This window comes from Cervus elaphus, chromosome 28, assembly GCF_910594005.1.
Source record: "Cervus elaphus chromosome 28, mCerEla1.1, whole genome shotgun sequence".
NCBI classification, from domain to species: domain Eukaryota; kingdom Metazoa; phylum Chordata; class Mammalia; order Artiodactyla; family Cervidae; genus Cervus; species Cervus elaphus.
Window position 1 is genome coordinate 50,783,683 of NC_057842.1, and position 23,351 is coordinate 50,807,033.

At 49.0% G+C, this 23,351-nt stretch overlaps 1 protein-coding gene across 2 annotated transcripts in view; it reads left to right on the top strand.

Moving 5' to 3' along the window:
• The first annotated feature begins 1,906 nt into the window (after positions 1 to 1,906).
• SIM1 (SIM bHLH transcription factor 1) overlaps positions 1,907 to 23,351 on the top strand; it is a 74,304-nt gene continuing 52,859 nt past the window's right edge. Inside the window, exons 1-9 of one of the 2 annotated variants that reach the window (XM_043890446.1) lie at positions 1,907 to 2,255; positions 2,924 to 3,528; positions 12,729 to 12,811; positions 16,084 to 16,173; positions 16,695 to 16,803; positions 16,935 to 17,020; positions 17,759 to 17,958; positions 18,158 to 18,264; positions 18,907 to 19,054. In XM_043890446.1, the coding sequence (XP_043746381.1) occupies positions 3,354 to 3,528; positions 12,729 to 12,811; positions 16,084 to 16,173; positions 16,695 to 16,803; positions 16,935 to 17,020; positions 17,759 to 17,958; positions 18,158 to 18,264; positions 18,907 to 19,054 (998 nt within the window). In that variant the 5' untranslated portion in view covers positions 1,907 to 2,255; positions 2,924 to 3,353. Of the gene's footprint in view, positions 2,256 to 2,316; positions 3,529 to 12,728; positions 12,812 to 16,083; positions 16,174 to 16,694; positions 16,804 to 16,934; positions 17,021 to 17,758; positions 17,959 to 18,157; positions 18,265 to 18,906; positions 19,055 to 23,351 lie in introns of those variants that run through there. The other variant, XM_043890447.1, reaches the window with a different exon arrangement.

A 23,351-nucleotide genomic window follows, 5' to 3' on the forward strand; every position in this document is an offset into this window, starting at 1 on the left:
TAAGTGAAATCCTTTCTAGAACAGTCGGAATAGAAAAATGCTTTTTACCCTGAAGTGTTATTGCTTCATCTGGCCGCTCCATTTTACTCCTTAGATCTGTCCGGGTTGGGGGCTGGGGAAGTGGGGAGAAAGAAGGTTCTCAAGAAAGGTTCTTTCACTCTTTCCAAACACCCTCTTTTTTTTTTTTTGGCACGAGTCAGCCTGATCTTATCTGGTCTTTCCAGAATCTTGTGTATAAGTGAGCCCCAATACATCTCTCTCTGTATTCCTATTCATCTCTTGTTAACAGAGCATTACTTGGTGGTTGAACCGCCCAGAGTCAGGTTTCTAAGTGGCTCCAGCTTCTGGGGAAATGACTCCTCCTTCTAGATTAGAGTCCATTTGCTGGATTCCAGTTTGGGAACACCTATAACGTCTCTACATTTAGGTCTTTTACAAAAAAGTCTCCCTCCCCCCACTCCTGTCCAGAACGTTCACCACTTCCTCCTGCCAGGTGCTTCCCAGATGTGTGAATATCCCCAAGACTCTCCCACTGTCGTTCTTCAAGCTTACTGCCATTGGGCTGCAAGGAGGCGGTGGATGTATGTATTTTTGAACAAACACTCTTAAATTTGTTCCGAATATCAGCAGGATGCCACACACCCCTCTTCAGAGTATATGTTTTCTCGGAGGCAATTAGCGTCACAAACGAGGAGTGCAACATGACTAGTGTTCTCTTTGATCGCTGATGAAACAACTGCCTCCAAGCCGACCTCCGGGAGCCTTTAAGTGGCCACCAGCAGCACCAAAAGGAAGCAAGGAATCGCTTCTGTAGGGAGTGATTTGCAAGTAGCAATAATTATCTTCCAGGGCGAAGGAACTTTCCCCCATTGCTGTTTTGTTTTGTTTTATCCACAGATGACAGAGAAGGCGATTCAAATTAGAGGTTCTCTTAAAAATAACTTGTCAGCAATAGTACTTACAAGCCTTTGTTTAAAGGCTCCTGTAAAGGATTGTAAATGCTGTAAATTCATTCATGCAGACTGTATCCTTCCGTTAAGGAATACTGGTGTTGGACTTTGGTTTCCTGAAACAAAACCCAACAACAACAAAAATCTTCGCTCAAGATTAGGGTAACAGATGGCTGTGAGGTATCTATATGTCAACGACTCTATTTTGGCCTGAAGTGTAACCTCTTTTCCTCTAGTGTCCCCTAACTGCTCCCATAGGAAAACCCAGAGACTGAGCTTTCTACGGTGAACAAGTCAGCCCCCATATTCGACCCATTTCGAAAAAGACGCTCCTCTTTGGGATTAATTTAAATATGAGTATATTTATCCTCTCTGGCGATGAATTCGGTGTCGCCGTAATTTCAGAGATGCGAACAAGAAAATATAAACTACCGGCCTTAAGCACGCCGTGAGCCCCGCGACTTGCCGGCCAGAAGGGACCAGCCGGCTGGTCGGTCTCTGGGCAAACGTTTCCCGCAGCCAGAGCGACTCCCGCCTCGCCTGTCGGGCGCCCCATGCCACGGGCCCGACCTTTGCGGCCCGGAGGCCGCTGCCAGTCGCTTTGGGGCGCTCCTGGCACTGCTCAGGGATGACCGCACAGCCCCTCGACCCCCGGGAGAGCAGGGAGCGTGGGTTCGGCACATCGCCCTCAAGATCCCGGAGGCCGAAAGCAGCAGCTGCTGAGGGCCAGCGCAGACTCCAGTGCTCGGGGCTAGTTAGGAGCGTTACGGCCACGCGGCTAGCTAGGCGGCTTGCGGAGAGCTGGGGCGCGCGGCTGGGAGGGGGCGGGGGGCGGGGGAGCTCGGGTCGTGCACGCGTCACTCAGGCCTGTTGGCCAATGAGCGCCGCACCCCGAGACGCAGCGAGCCAATCAGAAACGAGGAGGTTTTGAGTGGCATTAAGAGAGGGCGGGAGAGAGGGAGCCCGGGAGTGAAGTTGAAGCTAAACCCTGTAAAGCCATAAAGAAGTTACAGGGGGGCGTTTTCGGCTTCCAATTAGCAATAATACTTCCTTCGTAACAACTACCGAGGAGGAGGATTATAAAACCACCTCACCCGTCCCAAAGCCCGAATCCCCCCCCCCCTTCTCCCTCGCACCCATCCCCCAATTCATGACCGGGAGAAGAAGAGAGAGCCAGGACGCGCTCTGCTCCTCTCTGCTGGTGGGAAGCGGCGAGGCCCGCGGAGTGGCTTAGTTGGACGGTAGGCATGAGCACAATTAAGAGGTGGGCGCCTCCGCATGCTTTGCCGCCGGCAGGGACTGAAGGTAGGTGAAGCGGAATATGCCCTGCGCCCGCCCAGTGGCGCCCGCGGCTCCACGGCGGAGGAGGAGAGGCCGGGCGCCTCCCGCCCTCCGGTGCCTGCGAGGGGCTGTCGCGAATGTGCCACCTGTTAACCTGGCGCTGCCGTGCCCGGCGTGCTGCCGCCCCCGCTGGGCAGGGGAATCGCTGGGTCGCCTCCTCTGCAGTCCCGAGGGACTCGATGTATAAGTGCCACTTTTTGAGGAATCCCTGAGACTTGAGACCCAAGTTAGAGTCAAGTTCCGGACCTACCAAAGTGGGGGGACCGAGAGGCGCCCGAGCGCTGCGGAGAAATTCTGATTTGCAGAAACCTGCCTTCCTGGGAACGTACGCCTGGCCTGGGGCTCCTAAGGGTCTTACGAGACCTGTGGTTTGGGCAACTTCCCAGGGGGCTGGAGAATGTGTCTGACGGGGGTGAGAGAAGGCGAATATTATTTGCAGGGGACTCAGTCTCGCTGCTGATTTTTCCAAATCTTAACCAACCAACCAACCAACCAAAACACTGAGCCTGGCAAGGAAAAACGGAGGCGCTCTGAGGCCCTTCCCGGCCATCTCCCCCAGAATTGGGGCGAGCGCGTGAGTGATGATTGTGGAGCCGCAGATGTCTGACGCTCTGATGCTGTTGTCTTCACAGTGGCCTGAAAGAGTGGTCGGGCAATCGTGTTCTTCCCCGAGGGGCTCAGAGCCGCCTCCAAGGCCTCGGGACTGAGAGCACCCGTCGGGATTATTATGTCGATCTCCCGAGGACCGGGGTTTGCAGCGCGGAACCGAAGAAAAGGTTGGCTCTTCGGGGTTCCTGCCGGCATTTGATACCCAGCTACGCCTAGGATTGTCGAGATCGTTTGCCGTGGATCAGCAGTTTTATTCGCATTCCTAATTTTTAAAGAAAAAAAATCTGTTCACCGTTGTTGTTCTTTCATTACCATCAAAACACTGAAGCAAAAGTCTCGTTAAAGTATGCTTTATATTTTTTGCCAAATATGATCTCTAATTGAAAGTTTATTTTTGATTTTGGATGAATCTGTGGAACTTATGTTGTAAGAAGAAAGGGAGAACGAGACACGATGAAAGAGAAGTCCAAAAATGCTGCCCGGACTAGGAGGGAGAAGGAAAACAGTGAATTTTATGAACTGGCTAAATTACTGCCTTTGCCCTCAGCTATCACCTCCCAGCTGGACAAAGCATCCATAATCAGACTCACCACCAGCTATCTCAAAATGAGAGTAGTGTTCCCAGAAGGTAAGTAACTTTGACCAGATGGAATTTCAAAGGTAGAAGGGGTAAGGGATTTGCCAGTGAATGACTACACTGCCGGCAGAGAAGTGCACTCATACTTACCTACACACTAACTGCAAAGGGAAGTTTAGCATGCTGGAATAACTAAGGACCTCACTGGATTTAGAATTTCTATTGCCTTTCTGTGGCTCTTTCTGCTTCCCCATTAATACTTTCTCTTCTGTCCATCAGATGTGTTTGGTTGGGAAGCAGCCCAACGGTGCTTTTGTCAACACTTAGATAACTGGGCTCAGTCGGAAGTACAACTAACCCAAACATGACTTTCTTTTTTAATTCCTCTTATTAGATTTATATCTAGTAGAGAGCAGGAACACCTCTAAATTCTTCTAATTTTGCTATGTCTAGACAGACCCATGTACATGGAGATAATGATTTCTCAATATGTCAGTAATTCAGCAGATGAGGAGCAGGCAAGTTCATGAACAAATACGTTCTGAATTTACCCAGTCTCTGGACTACTTATTGCAAATTTATTCTGAGCTGTTGAGATGGTCACAGATTCTGAGACTAACTCTGATTTGCAACTCTGGGCTTGATATTTTTTCTGATATATAAGATGGAATTAAGATCACTTGCCTGCTTAGAAAATATCTTTTAGGTGGCAGGTTGGCAAATGAATCCCTGGGAAAATTGTCTTATAAGGCCTAGAAATTAGAATAGCTGAACTGTTGACATGATTTAAAATATGTATTTAGATTATCAAGATTCACTGTGTGAGGACAAAGTAGGCTTCATAGAACACTGTCGTGTATAAAACCATTTATATTCAGTAGGTGAAGGACTCGTCTCTCTTCTGTTTCCCCATCATTTCCTTTATTTACATTCAAATAACGTATAAACAGATTTTTAAAAATATTTTAGATATGTCTTTGCTGGGGAAGGAAGATTTGGAAGTGTAAAAGACAGAATACTAAACAAACAAATTCAAGAGAAGGAACCCTGTTTATTTACAAACCAGAACGTCTTATTTGACCCAGAGAGATTTATGTTACTGTTGATTTTGGATGTTTGGAATTTGTTGTTTCTTTTAGGGAAAAGAGGGAAGGAAAGAATCACTATTGGGCTTTGAGTTTCACTTTGCTTCATTTTGACTACGTTTGACTAAGTTATTATCTGAATCAAAATCTTGCAAAACATGCCCCCAAATTAGTCAGGAGCACTAAAGGACAACTTTTATAGTTCAGTTTTAGCCCAAAGCTATAAGTAGTATTATGGTCATTTTGTCTTAAAGCAGTTCCTTGAACAATCTCATCTGACCTTGGAAACTACAGGAGGAGAGGAATCAAAACCTAACATACCTGAAAAGTTTTTAAAAAAAAGAAAAGAGGAAAAAAAAAAAAAGGAGGGGCAACTTATGTAATAAAAAAAACCATATTTCCCATTCAACCTGTGCTGAGAATTGCCGGTGGGAAAATTTCTATTATGCTACATTGCCTTCTGCTTAAAAAAGAGATATCGTTGTCTTTATACTGTCAGCGCCTACTTTATAAAAATAAAGCTATTGCGAACTCCGCTGGCCGCTCTGTTCCTAACAGGATTATTAGCAGTGATTTGTCAGCCCCTGCGGTCTCAGTGGGCTCCCTTTCTGCGTGATTTCTAGCGGGTCTCGTCAATTATCGGTGCCGATGTCGCTCTCTGTTTGATCAGAAGCAGCATATGGTGCTGCTTGTGAGGCTGCGAGTAATCGCGGAGGAAAAGAATAGCGGGTCGGCTTCCCCGGGCGGGCGCAGAGAGGGACAGTGAGCCCGGGGAGCGCTGGGCCAGGGGCTCCTCTGGGTCGTGCAGACCCCGGGCAGGCGCGGCCAGAGGGAATCGGGCTGGGTTTTGTTGTTTTGTTTTTGTTTTTAAGAGAGCAAGCTTTCTTGCTTAATGCTAACTCCACAAATTATAAATTGCGTGATAAATAGGAGGAACAAAAAGTAAACCCTCTTGGCCAACTTCTCATTAATTTAAAAAAGAGCGCGGGTGAAGACTCCCGCTGGAGTCCCCTTGTTGACCAGGCCTGTCCCCTGTGGCTACTGTACTTTCTGCAGCCCCACTCACCTTCCTTCAGAGATCTGGCCAGGGGCCGCTCCTTCCTCTCCCTTCTTTGGATACTTGCGAGTTTATGGGGAGGAGGGGATGGACGATGTGTGAACTCTGGGCACATCATTTATTTCCCCAGCTACTGTTGAGCTCATAACTCACCCGAGGCCTCCACCGGGTGAGTTAGGGTCATCCGCACAGCTGGTTCCTAGGGATGAGGTTTTAATTTTGAGGCTAGATTAGCTTCAACAGTCCAAAGCCCAGATTCAGCCCTTTAAATTAAAGGACAACAGCAACAAACAAGAAAACCAACAGTTTTCAGAAGGAGCGAAATAATCACAAGGCCGCAGAACCAAGCGCAACCTGCAGAGGGTGCCAAATTTGGGTTCAGCTGCTGCCTGAAGGCAGAAAGGTGGGCAAGATTAGGTCCATGGCAGTGGGGGGAACTGAGCACTTTTTATGGAGGTAATATATTTTAGTGTGGAGAGATGGAAAGAATTTGTTTGAAAATGAAGTACATTTTCACATCTGTCTTGACACCATCCTAGCACATAGTAGGTCTTCAACAAAATTTTAAGGGTGAGATGAAGGTAACTGTTTCATCACAATAAGCCTGCTATCACATGTAACATATGGATTTTGCAAAGTATATAATCTAAAATAATTCTAAATCTGGTGGCATCAGTGATTGGGCATAAAAATGACTATAAAACTTTACTGTTTTTGCTCATATTACATTTTATTTATAATACCCTGTAATGCCAAAAGACTTAAACAGAAATCCTTCCATCCTTACACGTGAAAAAAATTAAAGATCCTTAAAATATAGCTACCCTCCCCCCATTTGTTGAATACAATTCCTACCCACCCTGCCCTCAGGAGTCTAGTAAATTCCTTGTCTGGGAGCAAATTTCAGCTTTTATTTACCTCAATAGATAAAATTGAGCTGTTGACGGAAAAAAATTGAGGGAGAAGGAACAGAAGAATGGGATATGGGCCCCTGGAATAATTAAGAATAAAGTATTAAGTTGGAAATTTCATAGTAAAAATAAAAACAAAAACTCTGGGACAATTAGTGGGAAATCATTAGAACTGTCTATCCCAAGTGGTAACATATTCTATTCTAAAATAGCCTTGCAAAGGAAAAGTTGGCATCTGGATATATATGTCTTTGGTGTTCTCAAAGCCAAAGAGGCAAGATTAAAAAAGAGATGTTATGACTTGATTTGTATACAAAAAAGAACAAGTTCAACTAAAATATGTATTTGTTATCCAGTTATAATACTGGGAGCATAGTGGATTGCATAGTGTGGCCTTTGAAAAGATCAAATGTTTTCAAATCTATGGCCATTCAGTATCTTGGTAACATTACTGCCATTTCTTTGTCAACATGTCTTGGCAAAATAAAAGTAATAACAGAATTGAAATCAGTAACTGTGTAGGAAAGTCTCTACAAATACAAATGATTAAACAAACCTCCATAGACACTTGCTGTAATACTCACCTCAAGACTGAAATCCTTAATCACCTTATATTTTTTTGAGGCTGAGAACTGAAAGAGGAAAAGAGGCCCCATTTCCCACGTGGATGGGTGATTTAAGGCTGTTTTTCTTGCTGCTTGGGGAAATGATTGAGCATTAGGTTTCCATGTTTATTTTCTTACAGAAGTTTTTCTCATTTAAACGCCTTTAAGCACAGTTTATGCTCCACGCTGGGTTTCTCTGTTTAATTCCAGTTTTGATGTTGACTTAAAATGTAGAGTGCAGAACTAAACTCCGGGCAGAGCATTTGCAAGGCAGATTTATGTGCTAGAAATTGTAGACCAGATCAATGGAAAAAGAACTTTCTTTTTGGGAAAAGGGACTCATCATTAAAAAAAAAAGTAACAATAGCAACAACAGCAAAACTGTGGTGTGATAAGCTATGGCAGAATACTTTTAAGCAGGATACACTTCTCTGAAACTAAAATCAGGTTAAATTTCCAGAGGACAAACCTGATTTCTAGGGGGAGTTATTTTTCAATCTGGGGGAATCTTGGCAGATTCCAGGTTTTGCACATACAAATATGGACACAGAATTCAAATCTATGAATTCTTGCCTCATTTCTCTGTCGGATCAGGTATTTCTCAAGAGAATAAGGTTTAGTCCCAGCTAAAACCTTATGATAATAGCTGTTCACCCATTGTCAGTCTGTGGTCCGCGGAATTTTAAATTTTGCACGGGGACGGGGAATCCTCAATTATTTTGCAACGGGCCTCCTTATCAGAAACACTAAAACAGGGTCTGAGCATTGAGGAGCAAAGCTCCTTCCTCCGGTAGCGCCATTGGGCAGGCGGCTCCGGAGCTGTATTAATACTTCGACCTCCGTGGCTCAGACCAGTCCAGGGACAGCGACCTTGTCGGAGCCCCCGCCGCACCTCGCGGCCGGGGAGGCTTGTAGGCCACGGCCCGCGAGCCGGATCCCCACCTTGCGGCCCATTGTCTCCCCGCGGCGGCGGCCGGTGACCCGCCCGCCTTGGCCCCTGTGGCCGAGAGTGCGCCAGCTCGGCCTCTGCGCGGTGTCTCCTCCCGCTCCGCGCGGGTCCATGTTTCCGTCTTCCTGGGGCGTGAGGGCGTCTCCGCCCGCCGAGCCTGGGGCTGCGTGGGCCCCTGCCCCCAGGCCCGGCCCTCCTCTAAAACTCCTCTAAAGCCAAGATGCCGCCCGAGGGGCAAAGCTGTGCGTCCCGACCGCCAAGTGGAACCGAAGCGCGACAGGCCCGCGCCGCGGGGCAGACCCACCGGCCTCGCCCGCGCCGGTCTTCGGACGCCCAGCCCGGCCAGCCTCGAAGGTCCGGAGTCTTGGGGAGACACCGCGTGAGGCTCTCGGCCGTCGCACACTCTTGTTCACCCTTCGTGCGTGTCCGCCCCCCGGGTTCGTCGGGACCTGGCCGGACCGGGCCGGTCCTCGTTCCTGCAGTACGTGTTCTCTCGGGCTCGGCCCCGCCTGGGAAGCCCTAGCTAAGGGGCCGAAGCACCAAGGACCGCGCAGAGCGTGTCAGCGCTGCGCCCGTCGGTCTCCACCCCAGGTTCACACCGACAGAAGTGGATACGCTGGGCGCGGCTGGGGGTCTCGCAGGCAGGCGGGGGAGCACCGGGCACACGCGCACTCCGGGGCCCGGGACCCTGCGCGGGGCAAACCCCAGCGCCGCGCGGCCACCGACGTCGTCGGAAGGTGGGCCACACCCGGCGTCCCAGGTCGGGGTACTGAGTGCGTTTCGGTGCGCGAAGCAGCCTCCTGCCCAGCGACCGCTCCAGACCGCTTGGTCTGGGCGAAACGCTCCTGATCTCCGTCCCTCTCTGCCCTTGAGAGCCCAGCCGCTGAGGCTCCTGGAGCCGGAACACGAATACCGCTTGCTCTAGGGCTGAAAGTGTTGCACAGTACGCTCCGTGAGAACGCCGAGGCCCTGTGGACAAACCAGATGGCTGAGACAAGTCCCCCGGGACCAGAAGTTAGAAGCGGGGTCTCGGAGGGCTTTCCCCGTCTCAGTCACCAAGTTGTGGTCAGGTCACGGGACAGCTCCCCGTCATCCAAGAATTGAAGGTTCCCGGGAAGGTCCGTAAGGAGAACACCTTTCTATTGAGATACAGTGTTTATTTATTAAAGGAGGGTGGGGGTGGGGGGAACAGTAGAACAAGCTCTTCTCCTCCTCCTCTTCCTGACTGGGTGAAGGAGGAGATACCTGGTCTGTAATCTATATTTTGTCAAGGGTATGAAACTCATTCCGAAGGAAAAGCTCGATCAATTTATTTTTGCTGCTTGCAATAACACAGCTGGATGATGCCTTGGGCTCACGCTAGCCTGGGGCTCATCATTCATTCGCCAAGAACGGGCCTAAATTGTGCCTGTGGGATTAGGTCAATTTTAGTGGATCTACTTCGCCTCATTTGGTTACTAATTGGTTTCTTGTTTTATAAATCGAAATCTCATTTTCAGGAAATTACAAAACCCGTGCAGTCAGTCCATTGAGGTAATCCTTGGGTCAGGGGGTATTTAAATGGAAATGGCTCAACGGCGCACTGAGGGTAAAGCAACAGTGAAACTTCGCCCGGGACTTCACATGAAATGTGAGCTAGTCCTTTAGATCCATAATAGATACATCCCTTCTAATACTACTTATGTAAATATGATAAACCAGACTTTAAGGGGAGAGGGGGCGGGGAGAAGAAAAATTTATATGCTAAGGTTAATGTGGCATATCTTGGAAATCTTCCAAAATAGATTATGTTTTCCTTTGTCTTCGGCCACTTTAGCTGGGGAAAATCCTTTTGTCTAAAACCCGATTTAGTTATCGCCTCCCTCGCAGAGCTCCTTCTCTCCTTTGCAAAACCCCGTTCCCTCGGCCTCACCGAATTACAAGAGAATCTTTAGATCTTGTTCCCACTGTAATCCTGCCGCAAAGGGAGCGGGTTTCCTCCTCATTTTAAACAGACAATCAAAGGATTTGCGAATTTTCTGCGGTAGGTCAAGTGCAGAAACGAAATCTCAGCTTACCCCCCTCTCCAACAGAAACTGGGGGCGGGAGCGCGTCAGTGCGGGCGGAAGGTGACGGGGTCCAGGGAGAGGGGTCTCTGCCCCCACCCCACCCCCGGCTTTTTGAGAAATGAAACCCATGCCCTGGGCTTGGAAGGTGTCCTGGGCCGGCTGAAAGGAGAGCTCAGAGCCCTGATCTTAGTTAGGTCAGAAAAGCCCGACAGGTAGAGGAAGGCAGCCAGTTCCTTATAAAACATTAACCCAGACAGAACCTTGTGCGGGAGGTTTCAGCCGGGAACGGGAGAGAAGGCCATGCTCCGTGAAAGCAAAAGGTTCCTTAAAAGGTGAGGGGGTGGGGGTGCAGGAGAGGGCGCGGGAGGCTCCTGTCACCCTCTGCCCGGCCCGGCTGTTTATTAACCTGCAGGGAAGTCTTACTTTGCTCTCGTAGGCGCATACTAATGAGGCCGCCCCCAGAGACCACAACCAGCCGAGGCTGGCGCCGGGAGTTCGGAACCAGTACTCAACTCTGAGCTCAGCTCTGGGGGTGGGGGGTGGTTTCAGATGATTCGGGTCGGGAGGCGGCTCCCCGGTGTCCCCAGCCGCTTTGGGGAACCTTCGTAATTTTAGAATAAGGCGTTTGTTGGCTCCACGAGCAAGTTTCACACCCTTTGGGGAGCTGCGGAAGGTACGATCCCAGACGCAAGGCGGCCGCGGCCAGCTCCCTGCCCGCCGAGCGCCTGGCCCCTCGCCCCAGGAAGTTCGGGGCTTTCAGGCCTCGGTCGGGCCCCAGCGTCCAAGGGCCTGCGCCACCCGAGTCCCGGGCTCTCCCGGCAGGATCCTTTCCCCACTCCCCCGTGCGACCTCCTCGACTACACCCTCCCGCCACTTCTTCTGGGTGGGTATGTGTGACCGGGGGTGAAAACATGAGCAGGTCGTGCCAGAAACCAAGGAAGAGAGCTTGACTCAGACGGCAGGAGCTAAGGCAAAGTAACAAGGCGAAGGGTTGTGTGTGTGCCGGCTGCTGCGGCAGGGCCCTTCGGAGCGGCCCAGGAGGACCGCAGGGATCAGGGCAGTGAAGTCACTCTGGGGAGCGAGGCTGGGGCGGGAGGGAGAATCAGGAGGAGTTGCCCAACGCGAGGAAGGGAGAGGAGTCCGGGCGAGGGCGGGGGCTGGTGGGGGCGGATCAGTGTTTGCAGAGCGGTGGGGAAATCGTTAGATTTATTTAGATGTGCAAACACCCAGAAAAACCCGATTCGAGCTTAAGGGGCGCTCACGGTTATTCGTTACCAGGGTTTTGATCGCTGGCTTCGGAGGCAGTTTTAAGAGTCCCAACTCCGTGTTTTACTCTGAAAGATCCGCCCCCACCCCCATTTACAATGCGAGTGTTTGTCATTGGGTACTTCATAGTGATCTGTCCCGTAACGCAGTAATTCAGTAAATCATCCCCCCCACCAATTTTTATCACGTTTAACCTTGTTCAATGGTGGAAGCATAAAAGAATTGGACTACCTAGTTATGTTAATTTCAGCAGCAACATTGTTAAAAGATATTACCCATAAGTAGTTTAACTACCGCAAGTTTCTTCTTATTTTTCATTTTCTTCCTGAAAACAGGTACTACAGCAGACTCCATACTAAATTTTGAAAAATGAGCCACGGGCATACAGGGAGGTTTATTTTTCAGACATCACCAGAGAACTGATTTGTGGCAAAGCCTGGGGAGAGCTTAAGGTGATAGCATCAAGGACAGGAAGGGGCAGTCTTTGTTACTAGTTGATGCCCGGGAATTAGAGAAGGAATGATTCCCTATGTCCAAACGGGGACGTAAATATTGTAAGATGGTGTTAGCACCTGAGAATAAGTGGCTTTCAGAAAAGCCCCTGGGTTTTTCTTGGGGTGGGGGTGGGGCCCTGAGGTTAGGCCCCTTAAAGGGGGAGTCTGCTAGGAGAGAGGAAAGGCAGAGGAAGGATTGCGGAGGGTAGCTGGTGCTGGAAGCCATCCCCAAGCAGACGAATTTTTACGAAGCGTTTTAAAGAGGCCAAGGGGAGGAAAAGGGCTGGAGAGCCCCGCAGCCAATCAGAAGGCCCACCAGGACGAGCTGGCCTTGGCCCGCAGTCTCAGGTCGTTCTGGGCGGGCCACGGTATTCGAGGGTGTGGACACCCTCGGCCTCGTGATAAGGAGGATGGTGAGACTTGGGGTGAGAAGGAGTGTCCCTCGCCCTTCTAAGCACTCTAGTGAACCTACACAAAAGCTATCGCTCTGGTGTTGCGTCGGGCCCCTTCTGGGCACAGACTGCCCTCAAGCGAGGCCACTTGGGGTGCTGCCGGGGTGGGTGAGTGGGGCGCTCAGCTAGGACCCTGTCCTTCCAGAGAAGCCGGGGCCGGTCGTGCAGAGGCAGAGGGAGTCTGACGTCTGTTAAACTCCTTTGGAGCCGAGAGGGCGGAGCCGCAGTTGACCCGCCGGCATCCCCGCGGTCCAGGTGGAGAGGGAGCCGGACGGTGTCCGGTTGTGTGTGAAAGCTTGCCTGGGTGACAGAACCACTAAACTACTTCTCAAACCGCCAGCCGGCTCGGAGTGCATCTTTTAAGGGTGTCTCTGTGTTTCGCAGGGCTCGGCGAGGCGTGGGGCCACTCGAGCAGGACCAGCCCCCTGGACAACGTGGGCCGCGAACTGGGCTCGCACCTGCTCCAGGTACGGAGGCGGCGCGTGTGCGAGGGCCCGAGCCAGGCTTCCTGTTCCCCAGAAAATGGGGACTCCTTATAAAGTTAAAATGTTAGGCTCCTGATCTCGCTGGGTGTGGAAGTCTCCTGGCCACGTGGAGAGGGCGAGCAGGTGACAATGGGCGCGTTGGGTTTGGAGGGGAGCCCGCTAAGGCCACAATCAGGACGGCTGAACCGAGGGAGGGGGCGCCATCTAATACCACTCGGCAGAGGGAAGCGCAGTCCTCGGGCCAAGCTGCCGAAGCCCGGCTGCACAACCGTCCGAAATGAAGAATTTATCCCGGAAATAGCCGGGATCTGGTAGAAATGCCCGTCAGTGCTTTAAGCCCACACATTCCGGATGCAGCTGCGACCACAACTCGTTTCATCTGCGCCCTGTAGCTCCCGGGGCTCCTTCGTTGCTCCAGGCGCCCTCATCCCAGCCCTGCCAGGCCGTGCAGGGACCCTCGCTGTAACACACATACCTCCCCAGGTAATGAGTTTATCCATTGTGGAGGCGCCCATCACCACGTTGTTTGCAGTGTACACCGTTTGAAATTGTCCATTGCCCGAGTAAGTCGCCTAGCAAATATTTAAAATAGTAAAACTCCCCGTGGAATTTTTAGGCTTGACACTTGTATCCCACCCTGCACCCCCTTATTCTTGTTATTCAACTCCACCAAAGCTCCTCACGTGGGAGCCTCAGCATCAGACTGGGGACTCTGAGATGGTCCTCCCTCCCTGGCCAGGCATGCTCAGCATCTCATGGCAGGAGTGGCCTGGCCTTTCCAGTCTCATCACTATTTAATTCCTCAATCCCAGAGGCCAAAATCCTTCAATCCCAGAGGCCAAAAGAGATTTTAGTTTCATAGGGCAAAGAGAGGCCCTGTGTGAGCATTCCCTTCCAGGCCTGGCCTCCACACCCCTGAATTTAATGGAAAGGCACTCTCTCTCCCCTTTCTCCGGGACACCTTCCATCGGTTGCCTCTCAACAACTGACCCCCTCCAAAATCCCTCCATATTCCCAGCTGACTTTCCTCATCAATATAAACGAGAGCACAACCCAAACAGCCACCCCTTCTAGTCCCTCCCAGTCTTTTCCCTCATCTTCATCCCAAACTCCTCACAGGACTCAGTGGTCCTCTCAGTGTGCACGGCTTACCCGACTCTCCTCACTCCCACCCCACGCAGGATGGCCTCTCTCAAGAGGCGTGCTCGCACAGGCTGTATTTTGCTATTCGGCATAAGATGCTCGTCTCTTATCTTACCTGACCTCGTTCATTCCACAAACACAGGAGGTCCAATTGTGTGCCAGGCAGAAAGCCCTGTCCTCATGGAGCTGACACTCTAAGGAGAGCAGCTTTGCAAATCCACACAGGTGCACGGCGTAGTGTGACAGTGGTGTGGGTGCCATGGAGAAAAAGAAGGTGAAGAAGAGGGCTGTGTTTCAGTGGTGGGACAGTTGCAGAGAACCTCACTGGGAAGGTGACATTTGGGCAAAGACTGGATGGAGGTGACATGGCTTACTTGACATTCTGCCTTAGTCTCTAAAGTAGCACAGTTTCCTGGATTCTTCCCCCTGCTCTGCTTGCTATTCTAGGTTTTCCCACCACTGTCTGACTGTAAATGCGGGCATTTCCCCAAGGTTCCAGCTTTGTTTCTCCTCTTACAGCTTCAAGGCTTCCCGGGTTATCTCAGCCAACACCACCACATCAACTCCTTTCCCCACATTTGCATGACTTCTTGTCTAGACATCCCTCTCCTGAGCAACAAACCTTTAATTCCTGCTGCCATCTGGACACATCCAAATGGAAATCTGTCTACACCTGAAGTTTAGCATACCCAAGACCAGAACTCACTATCTCCTTCTTCCAGACTTCCACTCATACAAAAACTCACCATGCCTCTGTAAATTTCAAAGATCTTGAAGTCAGTCTCAGCTTTTCTTTCTGCCACCACAAATTCCACAACAGCCAGAATCATCTTAGACTCTTTCCCCACTGTCTTCCATGAACCACCGGATTCAAGCTTGACCATCCCTGATTTCCTCATCTCCACTCTTTCCTCCCATAGGTCACTGTCCACATTCTGCCAGAAAAATGAAACAAAAAATACCAACACACACACATTTAAGCCTGCTATTTATTTCCCTACCTGTTGGAACCTGATGCCTGCAAAGCATCTCTGAATTCCTCAGACTGACATCCCAGACTCTCCAAAAATCCAGCACCAGTGTATTTCCTCAGCCTCATCTCTGGTACACCAAACTTATCATGCCTGAATACACCAGATGCATCCTCTCCTCTCCCCCAGTGCCTGCTTTCTATATATCATTCTTCTGTCTAGGATGACCACCATCCCTTTTCACATTCAGGCTTCCTCTTCAAGGCTCTGCTCAGACAGCTCTTCTAAATTCTGATTCTCTGAGCACTCTGATTCTCCCCAGGTCTCAGGCTGCTCAGTCTCCAATCCCTCACAGCACTGTCCATTCAGTTGTATGGTCATGATAGCGGCTTTAGGTCTGTTGTCCCTTATACACTTCCGGCTCCTTGAGAGCAGGATCAGACTCATCCTGATGCTCCACCGCCTGGACTGAAGCCTTATTCACAGAGATAAAGAAACGGTGAAAGTATAAGATTTCCCTTCATGGAGAGCCTGTCAGTTTGCTACATCTGTGTAAACACACACATATACTCTGTAGCACTACTGTGTGGACTTGCTGCCCGAAAGACTCTCATCTCCTAAATCCCCCTCTCTTGGACTCTTTCCAGAGCCACCAGCCAGCTGCCTTCTGTCTACAAAGTTTTCAGACTGCCAATGCTTCCACATCTCTCAGTGCCTCCTGTTCCCCAAACCCCGCTAGCAGGCTTTCCATTATAGAATGTCCCACCATGAAACTCTCCAAGGTGGACACAGGAAACCTCTGGTTTTCTTAGTACCCATCTTATCACAGGCTGTGGTTCCCCGCCCCCCCCCCCCCCCCCCCCCCCCGCCCAGAATGTTTGTGTATGTGTAGATATGTTTGCTTTGTTCATTTCTTGAATCCTCAGTCTTGGAGGACAGTAGCCTCACCCACCACTTCCTCCATGCTTACAAATTTGGAATGAACAAAAGAACTCTTGTGGCTATTTTTGTTGTTGTTGTTGCCCTCCTTCCTGCTAACCTGTCTACTCCATCTCTCTGTACTTCTGTATCGGTCCCCCCACCCCCAACTTCTCCCAATGGCCCGGAGTGCTCTCCATTCAATGGTTTCTGTCTCCCCAGACCCTGGATGGTTTCATCTTTGTGGTGGCCCCAGATGGGAAGATCATGTACATCTCTGAGACAGCCTCAGTCCACCTGGGTCTTTCTCAGGTAGGTGAGTGGTCCACACCTCCAGCCTTCAATATTTACAGCCAGGGCTGGAGGCAGGGGGTGGGGGCGGGGGTGGGGCTTTCCCAAGGCATTTCTGTGTGTTTCTAGAACTGGAAACATCTCAGTTGGCAGGAGATCTGGATCTTCCCCTTCCTCTAATTGTCCATTAGCATCCACCCCAAGCCCTTTTGGCTGCCTTTTCCAGCCGCTATAGCCTAAACCAAAGACCATGGGAGGTGGCTAAATATTTATGTCATGATGTCTTTACCAGATTGCTAGGGAGCTGTTACTATTAGTACTGCTACTATTACTATAATTACTATTGTTATTCTTTCCTCTCACAGATAAGGAAACTGAGGCGTAGATAGGTAGCAATAGGTAGCAGGCAGAACTGGAATTAGAACTCAGGATCGACTCTGGAGCTGAGGCTCCTGTCCCCTGCAGATCCCCTGGCTCAATCTTTCAGCCCCTCCGTGGGACGTCCCACCACCTCGGAGACGGTGATACCCACCTCTTTACAGGTAGAGCTGACCGGGAACAGCATTTACGAATACATCCACCCGGCGGACCACGACGAGATGACGGCGGTGCTCACGGCCCACCAGCCCTACCACTCTCACTTCGTCCAGGGTAAGGCACCCGCGTGCGAGCGAGACCGGGACCCTTCGCAGTCGGCTGCTAGCTCTTCCTCCCTGCTGGCTCTGGCGGGGACCGCGGCGCCGCCGCTTGTCTCACGTGCTCCTCACCCCCACCCCGCGCAGAGTACGAGATCGAGCGCTCCTTCTTCCTGAGGATGAAGTGCGTCTTGGCCAAGAGGAACGCGGGCCTCACCTGCGGCGGCTACAAGGTGCGTGGCTGAGAGGGAAGATCCACGCCTCCTGCCGGCCGCGCCCACCGAGCAGCGCTCGGGCGAAGGGAGCAGGACTTGAGGCGCGTGCGGGTGGGGAGAGGGGTTCCAGGACCACCCTGGACGGCTCTCCTCCGCCCCAGCCCCAAAGGTCACACAGCGCCCCCGGCCGGGCGCCCGGCAAGGGCCATTAAACTTTATGAACAGCTGGAGACTGTGTTTTAAGCTTGCTTACGTCTCATGGGTTCGAATACTGCCTTGGACGCTGGGGATCTTAACCTCGGGCTGGTAATGGGCCTTAGGGATGTGTAAAGCATCTGAAACAGTCGGTAAGTTCGGGAGATTCGTAGAGTTTACTCATAGCGTCGGATTCTGCCCCCTCCCCCGCCAGAGGTTAAGAACCAGAGCTTTAGCTGGAATGCAAGCTTTTTCTTGTTTAATGGCAGCGAACACGATCAGAATGCAGATCCCAGGGCCCCACCTCGCGATCCGAATGCATAAGGGTTGGCCGGGCTCAGGCCTCTGCATTTTCATCAGTTCCTAAGTGAGTCCCAGTGGGGCAGAATCGTCACTCCCTTGAGACACGTGGGAGCCCCATAACTAAGGGCACTTCAGTGCACCGGCTGTGGCGCACAGGCGTTTGTGGCCGAGAGCCTGCAAATGTTTCAGTCCCTTTCCCACCTTTTTGGGGTGTTTCCTGCCTGTGGCTGAGCCTCCGGCCTTCCCCATCCGCCTCAGGTCATTCACTGCAGCGGCTACCTGAAGATCCGCCAGTACAGCCTGGACATGTCCCCTTTCGACGGCTGCTACCAGAACGTGGGCCTGGTGGCCGTGGGCCACTCGCTGCCTCCCAGCGCCGTCACGGAGATCAAACTGCACAGCAACATGTTCATGTTCCGCGCCAGCTTGGACATGAAGCTCATCTTCCTGGACTCCAGGTGGGTGGTCGGGGCCAGAGTCCCCCCGAGCGGGAGGGCGGCCCAGCTGAGTCGCCCAGAGCGCCTCGTCGACCCATTTTGCGGATGAGGTGACTAAGGGGGCCCTGAGAATTGAGGGTGGGCACCCAGATCTGAGGGGTTGTTCAGGGTGGGGGTAGTCCCGCAGCCCGCGCTCATCCCGTGGGGTTACTCTCCGCAGAGTGGCGGAGCTGACAGGGTACGAACCTCAGGACCTGATTGAGAAGACGCTGTACCACCACGTTCACGGCTGCGACACCTTCCACCTGCGCTGCGCCCACCACCTGCGTAAGACTCCACCTTGGCGCGGCGGGAGGTGGGGGCGGGACGGTGTTGGGAAGGGGCAGGGGCGGTGGTGGTGCTGGAAGAGGCCCTGCGCACCTTGCCCCAGTACTGGCCCCAGCTCATCTCCCCAATCATCCCCTGGCCCTCCTGCAGGCCGAGGGAGTTTCTGAGTTCCCGGGTGAAGTTCTCCCAGGAAGGGTCTTGTTCCCCTATTGATACGCCACCTCCCCTCCCCCAAGATGGAGATGGAATCCAGGATTGCCCCGCTGGGCTCAAGCTGGCACTGACTCACTTCAGCTTTGAAACAACTTTGCTTTGAGCTTAATCTCCCGGGACAGGGAATGTGAGCATCCGGGAGTTGATGCCCACACCCGACCTTCCATCGTTAGAATATCAAGTCTCGAGAATCCCCCAACTTTAAGTGTTCCCCTCTTTTTTTTTTTTTTTAATTCTTGAGGGACCGGAGGACTCCATGCAACTCAACAGGACGAACTGTTCGTTTGGGAATGTTCTGGATGTCCCTCCTGCCCAGGCGCGGGTCTTAGGGCTCCCTGGGAACCTGCACTCCCCACCGCCAGGGATAACATCTGGGCCGATTCAGGAGCAAGTCTGTTCACCACGAGCCGTCTTCTCTCTCTCCATCAGTGCTGGTGAAGGGCCAGGTCACCACCAAGTACTACCGGTTCCTGGCGAAGCGCGGCGGCTGGGTGTGGGTGCAGAGCTACGCCACCATCGTGCACAACAGCCGCTCGTCCAGGCCGCACTGCGTCGTCAGCGTCAACTACGTCCTCACGTGAGTCCTACGTCCTCACGTCTGGGACCACGCGGCCCCCGCCCGGCGACCCTGGTCTCCGCGAGGGGGCAAGGGGTGGGCACGGCCACGGCAGGCGACGCTGGGGTCCGCTGGGAAGGGTCGGGTTTGACCCCGAGCGCTGAGTGCGCTGGGAGGTGGCAGCTCTGGCACTTCCGTCATCATGAAGAGCCGTCCTTCTGTTCCAGAGAAAGATTTAGGAGTTTTCCCCTTCGCAGTCTATTTTTTATTTCTACTCTCTCTTTTTTAACCTTTTAAGCACACTCTTAAATAAAATTAAATATGGCAGGAAGAGAGAGGAAGGGAGGGAGGGAAAGAGAGAGCGAGCTCGGGAGAGAGAGGGAGAAGGGTCCCACGTACGGAGCCATTTATAGTGAACAAACAGGACATCTGTTTCACTTTTCAAAGCTGGGTTTGAAGTGCTTAATTTTAACCAGAGTCTCCAATCAAAGTTCAGAGTTCTGAGAGAGTGATTCCGTCCCTGAACCACAAACAGGGTTTAAGTGACCAGGAGGGTCTAACTTTAACCTCTAGAAAGTGAAGAGACCCCACGGGAGCTAAGGCTGCAAGTCGTGGCGGGGCGCTCCGGTTGCCCTGTCCTCCCTAGGTGAGGGACCGGCCTGGAAGCCACCTGCCGCCGGGGGATGAGACTGGCTGGGCGGCCGGGTGACCACACTGGAGCCTTATTCTTTCTAGAAACAGTCATCGTTTTTGTTTGCCAGTGTGGCCCTGTAGGCTGACCACATGTCCTGGTATGCTGCTGGTGAAGAACACACTTTCTGTATAATGTTTGTGAAAGTAGAATTGCTTAGCGTTGAAGCCTTTATGAGGAACCCTTTGGTGTGCAGTTGCCTCTTGTTGTTTTTCATTTTTTAGTGCAGGTTGAAATTCTTGTGATTTTAGAGAGCCTGAGCAGTTATTTACTTTGGAAGGTTGACACAATGAGCACTTAGTAGGAATGCTGTTTTGACAATAGGATGTTGGTTAAAGGGTACTATTTTGAATCAGACTATACTATTGGCCACGAGGAATAGATTAATTTCACATTCTTTTAAATTAGCAAATTAAAAATGTAGTAGTTGGAAATATTATGCTTGGCAATAAGATTATTTACTCTGCCCTGTTTAATAAGAAAATTTAATTCAGTAGACTTGGAAAATGAATTTGGCTTAAATGAGGATTCAGTGTTCAAGAAAAATAGCTGGTTATTAAGAAACTTTTTCTTTCTTTCATTTTAGTAAATGGTATTGAAATGGATGCTTTTAAGTTTTTGTAATAGCAAGAAGGCTGTGGATTTTAATACAGAGCAGAAAACATACCAATATTTGGGGTCCAAAACCATCTATTTTAATGAATGCAGCTTTTCACATTATTAAAATAAGCATGAGAAATGGCAAAATATAATTCATAAAACAAGCCACTTTGTGAAGCAGAAGTATTAAAGAGTGAAAAATTATGTCTGCTTACCATGGAAAGGAAACGGACATTCTTTAAGAAGGTGCTTTGTATGTCTGAGACATCACGAGCATTATACATACACTCTGTTCTCTGGTGGGTGCCTGTGGTTAGTAATCATTTTTTATCAAACAGCAGGGTATATAGTCACACAGCTCCATATAAATGATCAGAATGCAAGTTGGACCTCCCAATGGGTAAACTTAATTTATGTTTAGAGTCATTTTGAAATATTCTGTTTTGTTTTCCAGTGGGTAAGTGTACTTTCTTTCTTCTGTTGACTGTGTCATTCTTCACTTTACACACTTCTTCAGATTGCAGGATTAGGCTCCCAACTTTACATCAGATTAAAAAGATGTAATGAAGATAAATGATATACAGAAAAAAATAGCATTGCACACGATTTTCTGTATGTTTTATATTGCTGAATGAAAAAAGAAATAAACACACAGAAGCACACAAGATGAAAAGCTGAAATTGATTACCCTTTTATGAGTCTCAGCTCCAATTCTTTGTATAAAAATTCTGAGAACAATTTTTATAGCTGTAAATGTGGAAATTGCCTTAGATGGAATGTCATCAAGTGGCTCCGTGTGTGTTGACAGGATTTTCATAATGAACAGGTTGCAGTTCGTTTGATGTGTATGTCACACATCTGGCTGGAAGTTACTAATTTACATTGTCTTAGCAAATTAAATAGATGGCTATTGATTCTCTATGGTAGCAGTGAACTACCACATACATTTGTTTTCAGGGCTAGTTCTCTATGAAGCCTGAGAATGATAAGTGAATTCCTTCCAAATACACTACCTCAAACGATACACTGCAAACCACAAGCCCCTCCAAATAACTTGACAGGCCAGATGTTTCCCAAATATAGGCATTTTAGTAGCATATATTGTGAGGGGGCTTTCATGTCATGAAAGTAGAGAGAATTTTAGATAATCATTGGTCAAATGAAAGTGTGACATGTTGGTGGGAGCTACATTCCTAAAAAACTCATTTTTCTGATTTCCTGATGGTAAATTTATTGTTCAAGTTAAAATATGCCTAGAAAAATCAGTCATTATTATCTGACAAAAGCGATGATGAATAGAAATATTCAGTTACCTTGTTTTAATTAGTGGCTGTGACAGTGAATGTAGGAATTTTAGAGGCAGGTGGTACTTATACTGGCCTTGTATGACCACTGTACAAAATGTTGATATTCTGAAAATCTGGAGAAAAAAGGAGAAGACACTATGATAAAATTTTTAAAATTCTCTTAGTTTTTCTCTAAGTCTTTGAGGTTCCTTGAAGCTTGTGTAGCTCTTCATTAAGGGCTATCCCTCCCCCTAAAATAACCCAAAACGGGAAAAAAATTACCCCAAAACTGACCAGCTCATGACTCTCTATAAGGCACACATACCCTGTTAGCTTTTAAAAAAAACCTTTCTATAAACTTCGAGTGCCCACAGGCTTTGAAATAAGTGTTAAGGATGACAGGCTGACAAGGCCCTACTCCCTAATTATTTTCAAGAGGAGAGTTGAATGGAGCTAGTGTCTAGCTAGTAACAGTGACTATGGGCAAAGTCCAGAGACATGTGGGGAGTGAAAAAAGAGCATACTGTGTAAAACCTAAGTAATTTTCTTGAATTTGTATTTCCTTGAGTTTGTTTAATTAGTAGTATTAATTATTCATAGGCAGTTCAGATGGAAAACATTAATACTCAATGTGAAGAAAATTGAAAATGTGGAACACCCAATAAACTATGAAAAGTAATTTCTAGAAAAATGAATGGTCTTGATTCTCTTTATGTTTTAAAAACAAACTTTTATAATCTACTCTTAAGGATAAGCCAATAAGATATAAAAATTTCATTTTAAAATCTTATAAAACATAGAATTTTCATAAGTACAAAAAGGTTGAAAAAATAGTACAACAAATATCCGTATACACGTCATCTATAAGCCTTATTTGCTTTATGTCTCTCTCTTCCTCTCTGTATGTCTATTTGTGTATGCGCTTTTTCCTCTGCTGAATAATTTTAAAATAAACTACAGACATCATGATACATCATCCTTAAATAACATTCCCTTACATAGCCATTGCACCATTTATGATGGCACATTTAAAGTGTTCAAATTACAGTGTGTAGAAGGTTGCAAAAATATACATGAGATCTAGTCTACTGATGCCATTAAAGACAATCTGCCACTGAAATTCATCAAGTACTCACTGATGTGTGATCTCATTTAAGCTGATTGATAGATGATATATTATGAGGGGACATGAAAACCCCTTGTCCTTTTCTGTAGCATATAGTGGTAAAATGTTAGTGTATTTTAAACTAGACTTCTAATGGGAATTATAAGCAATACAATCTCATATTTCACTTGGAAAGTAAAAGAGAAGATTTTCGAGAGTGATTTGGTAATTTTGGAATCAGATACATTTAATATCTTCAACCATTTTTGTTGTTGGTAAAGAAGCCTTCTCTATTTATGTCTAAGTTTAGGATGGAACAGTATTTCAGTGGAAAATCTCACATCCTGTTTTAGAGTGATTCATTGAACATATAGAAGAAGGTAATTTTCTCTGTTACAGTTTCCATCTCAGTGTTAGAGACAATTTACATTAGAGGTCCTTATAACTTGCTATCTACTGATAATCTTGTAAATTTGTAGATAAGTTAGGGCAAATGGCGAAGGAGTCATACTTCCTTCATGGGGAAGGGGGGACGAGGAGGATATCTACATTGTAATTATCGCAGACCCCATAATTTTTGTTCTTCTTTGCATAAAACCATTGTTCTCACAATTAAAAGGGTTTTTTAAGTATTAA